At 41.5% G+C, this 9954-nt stretch overlaps 1 protein-coding gene across 4 annotated transcripts in view; it reads right to left on the bottom strand.

The window, feature by feature from the left end:
- Positions 1-928: 928 nt before the first annotated feature.
- The window catches only part of tspan4a (tetraspanin 4a), a 192069-nt gene continuing 183043 nt past the window's right edge, over positions 929-9954 (bottom strand). For all 4 annotated transcript variants that reach the window (XM_074622065.1, XM_074622074.1, XM_074622059.1 and 1 more), the window contains 2 exons: positions 6179-6262; positions 929-1466 (listed from right to left, as the gene is read on the bottom strand). In XM_074622065.1, the coding sequence (XP_074478166.1) occupies positions 1398-1466; positions 6179-6262 (153 nt within the window). In that variant the 3' untranslated portion in view covers positions 929-1397. The remainder of the gene's footprint in view (positions 1467-6178; positions 6263-9954) is intronic.

Below are 9954 nucleotides of genomic sequence, written 5' to 3'. Positions count from 1 at the left end.
AAGACACAGTGTGATGAACACAGTACATGCGGGGAAACTATTAGGAAAGATTGTTTTTATTTTTCATGACGTTAAATGGCAAAAAATAAATTCTTGTGTCAGGAACAAACAATGTCCTGCCATATCTCCACCTACTGGCTGAGCTTTGTAATTAATTTGGCTGACTTCAGGGGGGGATTTGAAGCATTTCCACATATTTGATTGCTCTGGGACTTTTGGTCTCTCAGGTCCAGATCGTTTGAAGCCGGAAAAAAAGGAAGCAAAGGGAGAAGAAAAAATGCGAAAAGATTTCCAGCACCTGCAGTGTTTGGACCTTAAACTGCAGCTGAAGACACCTCCTTAAAGCATTTCTCCCCCATGGGGCTATTTAATCAAAGTGTGTCTCCAGTGTATTTATAGGCTGGATTATACTTGACAGCCCAAGGTAGGAAACAAAAAGAAAGGAACTTAAGGAGTCGCAGAAGAGCCAGAGGGGGCTTCAAAGACTGCAGATGAATCTTTGTCATTGGAGCTCTGATTGGTGCTGGAAGGGAAATCGCCACAGGCGAGTCTGGAGGATCCTGCTTCATGTTCATTTTAAATTCCTCTGACAGAAACTTTTTATTGTAGTTGGTGTAATTCCCATGTCCCATATAAATCCACCCAGTAAAAAAGCCACATGCTCCATCGTGCACGAAGTGGCAAAGTGGTTCATTTTATTCGTTATATCTAATTAATGCGTTAGATTAGTTAGGTGCTACAAAATGTTTTAATGACTCCAGCATGTCTCCGCAGAGGGAATATATAAACAATTTTACACGCCGGTTCCTGGTGAATTTCCTCCCTTCCTCCTGTTTGTCATCAAGGGTTTTCGGGGATAGATACAGCAGGATTACACACAAAACCCTTCAGCGGTTCCTGTTGAGGAATGACGAGATGACGCCTGCTGTTTAGTCGAGCCAAAACATTTAATACACACCAGCGCAGGAGACATGCACTTGCAGCACTTCACAGAGTCCCCAACTGTAGCTCTCATTTTGAAAACACATACAAACCATAAAATAATTTAGAACAAAACACATATTAAAAAAAGGGGTTACATATTTTTTTTTTTCATACATGTTCATAATACTGCTTCATAAAATGTATCACAGAAATTAGCATTTTGACACAGAGCAAACCATAGGAACCAACTCAGGTATTACACTGACACTGTGCTTGTTGATAGTTAGCAGAGAAACTGTGAACCGGTGACATCCGAGAGGGAATGTCACAGAGAGGACGAGGAAAGAAGAGTCTGTCGGGGGAGGAGGAGGAAGAGGAGGAAGAGGAGGAGGAGGAGGAGAAGGGTGGGTTTATATCTGTCCCTCTGCGATGAGAAATAATCCAAGTGTGCTGAAGGGCAGAGAGGTCGATCGCTAGGCGTAGAAGGTCTCTACTTTCACTGCCTGACAGAACATCGTCATGGAGAAGACCAGACCCAGGATCTGCACCAACACAAGAAACAAATCAGCCATTAAAATCAGCCGTTAATGGGATCAGATGTGCAAAGTCACAGTGAAATGAAAAGGAACTCCTCCGTCTGTTTGGCTCATTCTTTCTATCATAATGTACACCTGTTTGACAATTAATGCCAAAAAGATCTTCTCATACTGTTCAAATCCAAATCTCATTACATTTACTTCTTGAATAACAATAGGAAGAGCATCCAGTCTGTGCAATATCTCATAAACGAATATTGCACCAATTGGAGTGTGTGGATGCTTATTTTTTTAATTACAGATCGTATTTTTAGCTCCGGCATCTCCAACAAAACTTTATTTGGTGATTTTTATATTTCCAACAGCCAACAAGGTTTTCAGTAGTCCCTCTCTGAGTGAAAATCTATTTAAACACCACTCTGTTGTGATCAATTCTTCTTTTTACTGAGTTTATATCTAAATAATATTAGTTAGTCAACATTTGTGCATAACAAAACATTGATTTTTCAATTTCACTATAACGGCGTATTAGTGCCATTGTAGGTAAAAAAATAAATAAAAATGGAGTTGAGGGAGGGGGGTTATAATCCGATAAAAACTCGAGAATATCATCAAAAAAACGAAAACTCAAATCAGTATGTTGTTTTCTTGTGAATAGGCCCAGTTCACGGCAAAGTCTCTTCAAAGTCTGGATGCTTATGATAATATGCTGATTCTGGGCATAACCTTATTGCTACAGTAAATCCAATTGCAAAGTATAATTTGATCAGGTCATCCACTGCAGGCATAATACACGGAAAGCGGAGGCGTCTGTGAGGTCTATCCAAACTTGCAAAGTGAAGCGATGTGGTTACTAACACAAGTTTTTTACGAGTTTTTTTTGTAAGTTTGTGACCTCAGAGAATTTCTGATTTTTTTCTCTCGCACATTTATGACTTTATAATGTCAGAGAATATCCAAGTTTTTTTCTCGTAAATTTACTACTTTAATCTTGGAAATGCGGTGGGCTACCAGCTTGCTCCTCCTCTTTTAATGGGGTTCCTGCGGATCTTTAAAATGTCTTTAATTAGATTTTCAGAATTTAAGGTCATAAAATGTCTTCAAAAGTAAAATTATGTTTATATATTTATGGTAGGTCTTATATTTTGAGGTGATGTCTAGCTGCATGAGAAACAGTGTATTTCCCCACAGGATTGACTAGTTGTTAATTTAAAGATGATTTGGTCTTTTGTCACAAGAAACCTGCCATACTAGCATCAGTTTGCGGCGGGCGTCCATGTTTTCCAGAGCAGATGCACTGAGATGCATTTAGATCAGAAGTCAGGAATACCGACTTGGAATTATTGATTTCCAACTTGCAATGGATTGCAGCCTAACCAACTAATCCACAAATGGGCAAAGAGGTGACTCGTCGCGGGCCCGGGTGAGCAGCTAGCGACCAGCAACCACATAGCGCCCAAAGCGGCCACACCCTGAATTATGCCTAACTTTAAGATTTAATATAATTAAATTGTACAGTTGTTATGAACGAGGAAATTAGCTATAGAGACCAAAACCTTGTTTTGTACCAGGCTGTAAACATGTTTATTTCTGCTTTAACATGGAGGTCCATGGAGATTGACCCCCTTTTGAGGCCAGCCTCAAGTTGCTGTTTGAGGAACTGCAGTTTTTGGCACTTCCGTGTTGGTTTAATTTTTTTAGCACTGGAAGTCGCCGGTTGGTCGCCTCTTACTTTCTCTGTCATCATTCATTTAAAATGTCAATATAGATTAATACACAGCTGTTGTCATTAACATGACGGCAACCATGAAATAATGAGGTAAACTAGGCTGCCTGTTGGCTGTGATGCATTTTTGTTGAAGGCGAAGAAGAAGAAGGGATTAATCTGTTTTTATGTTGTTCAGGCAGCATGAAGACGCTAATGCGACATAAATCGTTTTCACACAAAAGCAGTGTTTTAAAATGTAGATGCCCAAATGTAAAATTAGCCTTAGTGTCTGTGTGTGAATTAATTAAATGATGCCCTGGCATTAATCACATCACACAGATCCACCTGTTTGGGGTGTAAATTGATTTGTTTTATTCAATTAGCCTAACATTTAGATTTCATACATTTTACACAGAGAGTCATGTTTTAACCGGTGTACTGTATTACACTTCATGGCTGCTGTTAATGAGGTCTGTGACAGATTTTAGCACTTTCCTGTGAACCCTCCGGTGCAACTATCTCTTGTGGGAAATCATGATGAAACACTTCCTTGGAGGCTTCTTCCCAGAACTTTATTATGGTGCATGGCCAGGATACATGAGAGCATGTTTGCTGATATTCATACTGCAGTTTCTTCACCATTTGTTGGATTATGTTTGGAAATGTTGGTCAATACAGTGCCATGAAATATACTTTTGATTTCAGTTCCCTGTGTCTATGTGAACTTTAGACGCTCTCTTCCTGAGGTTTCTTACATTTTCTTTCCCTGTTGAAAGGTTTTTTTTGGTTAAGTTTTTCCTTATCCAATGAGAGGGTCGTACTGTATAGGACAGAGGTTGTCGTATCCTGTACAGATTGTAAAGCCCCCTGATGCTAATTTGTATTTTGTGATATTGGGCTTTAAAAATGAAATTGACTTGATTTGACTTGACTTTGAAATGAGGTATGCCTGTGTTTATTTTTCTACTTTTTAATCTCCATTTTTATTTAATTTTAAGGAAATATTTGGAATAATGCACAAAAATATTCTTATATAGGTTAGAAGTTATTTTCCTATCCCTATTCCCTAGGTCTAATGCTATAAAAAATTGCCTACTGGGGTTTATCTAAAAGTCCTAACCCCTTTTTCCATTCCCCAAATTCTTCCTAAAAAGCTCTGAACTATATTTATATTTTTGAATCTGCACTGGAGAGTTTTTCGGACACATCTTAGCTGTGCAATGGCAATTAAATTTGGGTGTGCAAGCACAAACAAACAAAACAGTAACTATGTTTACATGCACATTACATTGCCCTTATTCCGAAAAAGACAATATTCCTACTAAGCTGTTTACATGGCTAATGAAAATGAATATTCCACTAATATTCCCATTTATATGCAGCCATGCATATTCCGATTAAAGTAACCGGTGGCGAACACAGCCTCCCTCTTTCATTCCTTCAACCACCAACTTGAAAAGGTCGGCCTGTTGATATCCAAGTCTTTCATCATGTTTAAAAGAAGGTGTGTTTCTCTTTCCGAACAGAAATGTGGGCTTTTCTTTAGGTCATGCATCTCTGCAAACCTTCAGCTAGCTGGTTTGTGTACAACGCACAGAGCTGTTCGTAAACAGGCAAGAGGTTGTGTGTCGCAAACTGACGGAAAAACCCCAATTGAGACGCATATTCTGAATGTGCTGTATACATGTCCAAAGAACGCTCCTAAAACCTGAATAATATCGGCATATCCCACATGTCTTAATTGTAAAATGCTCCATTCAGAATAAGGTCTAATTCAGAATATGCTGTTAACATGACCCGTATAAAATTCAAAATATTGTCACCTTTGGAATAACAGTGGAATATCCGTGTGCACGTAAACATAGTCGATGTAAATCTTTGCTAAACAGTGACTACTGTGGCCGCCGCTTCCAGGGCGGCTTAACTTAACCACGTTCTTTTCCTAAACCTAACCACGTTGTTTCCTGTGAAGACAGAAGTTTATTTTGAAAAGACTGGGGCGGAGATTGACACTGGACGTTCGTAGTAAAACGCACAAAAAATGTGGAATAACTTTTGGTAATATATCATACAAACCGTTGTATGAGAATACGTTGAGCAGTGGCACAAGTAGAGAAGCCAAAAGACAATGGACATGTATCAGTTTATCTAAACTTTGCTAACATTCGCCATACATTGCTGTTCATTCCAGAGCAAATGAAGGCTGCAGCAGCTAGAGCTACTTTCCTCCACGACAACGTAGTTGGGCGTATATAGCGTTCCATGTGTCCGTCCTTCCGTCCGTTCGCGCGTCACACTTTCGTTTCCGGAGTAGAACTCGGAAACTATTTAACTTAGGAACTTCAAATTTGGTAAGGTGGTTGACAGTGTGGTCTGTGTGCCTTTTGGGGGTTAGAAGTCCAGGGTGCCCATTACTTAATTAGTTAATGCCCATTAATTCCATTAGTTCCAAAAGGGCAAAACCTTTGAACCTTCTTTAGTAGGGGTCAAGCAGTGAGTGGGAGTATGTGAGCCATGCTCACTTTTGCCTTGTTTAATTCTCAGTCAGCTGGCAGACATCACAGATATTTGACACAAGTCTGGCAGTGATGACATCTTCTGTCTGGTTTTCATTTTGTTGCATGTACAGTAGGATTTTCAAAAAGTGCAAGAATCTATAACCGATGACAAAAAATGAGCATCCCAGAAGCCTCGTGTGATTGGTGCTTTCAAGAGCGGCGTCTTCCCCCTCTCGGCTTGTGTAAGCGCATCACGTGCCGCTCGGCTGGAAAGGAGATAATATAATTTTGCGGAGAGTCAAACCCTCGTATGTGGTCTACAGCGGCAACACAAGAGGCTTATACGGGCTCCTGCGGTCCAGAGAAATCCTGCTGTTCAGCTCTTAATGCAAAGTATTAGGGTTTATTTATCACAAAGCAAGAGCCTCCGTCTGAGGCTGCAGACATCAAGCACGGAGAGTTAATGACTGCTGAAAAAAAAACAAGTCGCTCAACTTAAAAGCTGTAATTACCTGAGTAAGTGCTGTGCATAGAGCAAAGATCCAAAGAGCCACCAGGTTCTCATTAAGCCAGTCCTTTACACGCTCGTAGCACGGCTGTGGAGAAACACACACACACACACACACACACACACACACACACACACACACAGAATGAGCAAACATTAGTCCACAAATGTAACCTCACCATTTAGATGTCCAATGCTATATATACAACAGGATGATGTGCCATTTACAGCTTCTCCTCTTGTAACTGTGATAGAAAATGTTGATCCCTGTGACAACATCCTTATCTCTCTCCTCCTCTGACCTAATATTCTTTGGGAAAACTTTCCAAAATGCAAGAGTTCCCGCCGTCCTTGTCTCCCCTCAGCTGTACAAACAGGAGTAATGTGAATACGGGAGCAGCACATACCCCACAGGTATCATTTAGACATGAGAATGGGCTGAATTTTTCATGTCTGGCATTGCTTGAATGCATTTTGAAGGCAACTTGACAAAAACCTTTTCACTGCTTCCCCCATTTTTTTTTGTCACGAAGACATTTTCAGCACCTAGAGTACATTTCAAAAATCCCTTTTCTAAAAATGTCCTCGAGCCATATAGTGCCCAAAAGGCAGAAAAGAAAAGAAAGATAATTATTATTAACAGAGGAACTGGAGCAATGCCCTTCTGGGTCAGGGATGGGTGTGAGAAATTAAAAGGAGATGAATCCTCAAAGCAAAGAAAGTGGCTTTGTTGGAACAAATGAAATGTGACATTAAAAGTGATGGGAGTGGCATTTGCCAGGTGGCACAGGGCACCTTCACCTTTATAGACATTTTAAAGGTATGCGTGCCAAACTGTGTGTTTGAGTATGTCACATTGGAGAAAAGACACACTGTAGTAAAGGAAAAAAGGTGCTATAACAGTCTACACTGCTGCTCTAATTTAATTATTCATTTCTGCAGACATGCCTTCCAGATTGTGCTATTTCTTTTTTTCTTTTTTAAATCTCCTTATGTCAAGAAGCTGAGTCAGAGTCAGGGGAACCAACACAATCTACATTTTACTGCTGCCCGAAACATCAGGGAAGCAAAAAATATGTTTTCCTTTTGCACAAGGTGAAATAATTCTGTGCTGGATCGATATGGAAAGTCATGCAGTCGGACAAAATTTAGTTCAGCTTCAGTGTTATTTATGGAAACGGCTGCAGCCCTCCTGGACCACAGAGCTGCACCTGAAAATAAATAAATTCATATTTTTATTGTTTGACGTCCACTGCGGACTCCCATAAAACCACGGAAGCTGCTAAGCCAGTCCCAGCACAGGGACTTAAGGTGTTGAAAAGGTTTGTGTCGACTCCTTGTGACTTGAGAACTCTGGCTAGAGTCCCAATGCTGTTGGTGGTCGGTGCTGATTCAGCAGTGTTTTTGTAATGTGAGGCAGGTTTCCCATCATCCACCTGGACCTTCCCTAATCTCTCTCTCTCTCTCCTCCTCCTCCCCCTCACTGATAAGATGTTCTGCTCTGTGTAGGAGGCTCGTCTGAAAGCTCAGAAAAGCCAAGTGGGTGTATAATTGGACTTATTTTATTTTGTGACACTGGCTGTTACAAAAGGTCAAGGATGAACTTCCGTGCTGAATAGCGAAATGTTTGGCGTTGCCTTTCAAAACATCTCTAATGGGTGTTTTATAATAATGAGGTTGGCTTCAATTCAGAAAACTGCTTGGTTAGAGTAAGAGAAGGATCCAGATCATGATTAAAGCAACACATTCTCACTCCCAACTCGTCAAATACCGCTGCTTGGTCAGTGCCCCTTGGTATCAGGGACCGACTCACGGGGTACCCCTCTTGTGTTACTGTACTTTTGGACATGCCAGGCATGGCGTGTCCATATACACTTGTTACATGCATAGTGTCCTTTTAAAATAAACTTCTGTTTTCACAGGAAGTTAGGTTTAGGCAACACAACCACTTTGTTAGGGTTAGGAAACGGTCGTGGTTGGCATTAACTTCACTGTCTAACGACTCACGTGACTGACGATACCAACGAGTCACGTCACTAACGACTGACGGGACAAAAATAAGTCAATGTTACTTTTAGTTTCACACGGGACATGAACAGCAGTCTCCTGGATGAAAGCCTCTTGTTTGTTTGACACATCCACCACCCCTCCCTGCCCACCCGTGAGAACGGGTTGGTTAAAGACTAACTTAAAGGTTCACATTTTCACATAAATCATGTGAGTATCTCCCAAAGTTACAGCCCTTTCAGTTCAAACTTTCCTCTTTATGTTTCCTTAGATCATTCTGTGTTGAGCTGCAGTGGAGGGACTTTAATAGATCTGTCGTGGTGAAGGAAATTCCCCTGCGGTGACAATGATTGGCTCAACAGCATGATATGCGATATTATTGCCTTTTTTAATGTTTTTGCAAACGGCTTCATTTATCCAGATTGTTTTGCAGCGTTTTACCCATATTGAACATTTTTCAACTCTCAGCAACCAGAAAAAACACCATACATGCAGCGCTCATCGCAGAATAGACGCTCATCGCCTCATCACGCTACTGCCGATTGTAGCACAGCGTAACTACGCACCTTTCCCGGAACCTGAACCCTGAACAGGAGCGTATCAAAGTCCCGCCCACACACCCACCTGAGCCAATCACAAGCCGAGCACGGCCGCAGCTTGTAAGCCTGAGCCACGTAGCTGCTACGTTAGCACCACGGTAGCTGTTTGGCTAGAAAGACACAACTAACCATAATCTCATCTCTATAACTACATTTATGATCAAATTGACACATGTTCTATTAGACAGACTCGTGACGTTTATGGAAAGTTAAAGTTACATCCCCTTGCTTGTAGAACTCCCGAGTTTCCGGCTGCGTTACTACTTCACACAGCTGTCAATCATGACGTCTCACCCCTTTTTTTATAGCATCAACTAACTAATTAAAACCAAACTTATCCGAAAAATAACATTTGAACATACATCAGCGTGATAGGAACTAATTAAAATGACAGAAACCATCATTGGGAAAAATGTATTAGATGTGTACTTTGACTTTTTAGTTTGACCCAGGTCCCATCCACTAACATGGAGGAGGCAGGATTTATGACCTATACTGCAGCCAGCCACCAGGGGGCGATCCAGATGTTATTGCTTCACTTTTGGGGAGCTGTCATGTCGTTCATCTTTATATTCTGGACTGCTCACCATCCTCATCCTCCTCGACCTCACTGCTGCCTTTGACACCATCTCCCACCCACTACTCATCACACGTCTGACTGATATTGGTATCACTGGTGTTGCACTCACATGGTTCTCCTCATACCTCACCGACAGACTACAATTTGTAAAACTGGGTAATCACAGGTCAAGGTGTTCCGCTGTTTCACTGGGTGTCCCCCAGGGGTCAGTATTGGGTCCACTCCTGTTTATCATTTACCTCCTTCCCCTTGGCACTATCCTCCGTCATCACAATGTCCGATTCCACTGTTATGCCGACGACACACAGGTCTACATTTCAACTACACCCACTGCTGCCCTGCCACCCGCCTCCCTCACCACCTGCCTACAACACATCAGGAGCTGGATGAGCAGGAACTTTTTAAAACTCAACAGCAATAAAACCGAGGCCCTGCTCATCGGCTCCAAGAACAACATCTCCAAAACTCAACACACCACCGCTCAAAACATCACCATTGATGGCTTCCCAGTACCGTTCTCCACCCATGTCAAGAGTCTTGGGGTCACCCTGGACAGCACACTCTCTTTTTCATCCCACATAAAAAACATCACCC

Source organism: Sebastes fasciatus, chromosome 2 (assembly GCF_043250625.1).
Source record: "Sebastes fasciatus isolate fSebFas1 chromosome 2, fSebFas1.pri, whole genome shotgun sequence".
Taxonomy (NCBI): Eukaryota; Metazoa; Chordata; class Actinopteri; order Perciformes; family Sebastidae; genus Sebastes; species Sebastes fasciatus.
Note: the sequence above shows the minus strand (reverse complement) of the source record. Positions and strands in the feature narration are given on the sequence as shown.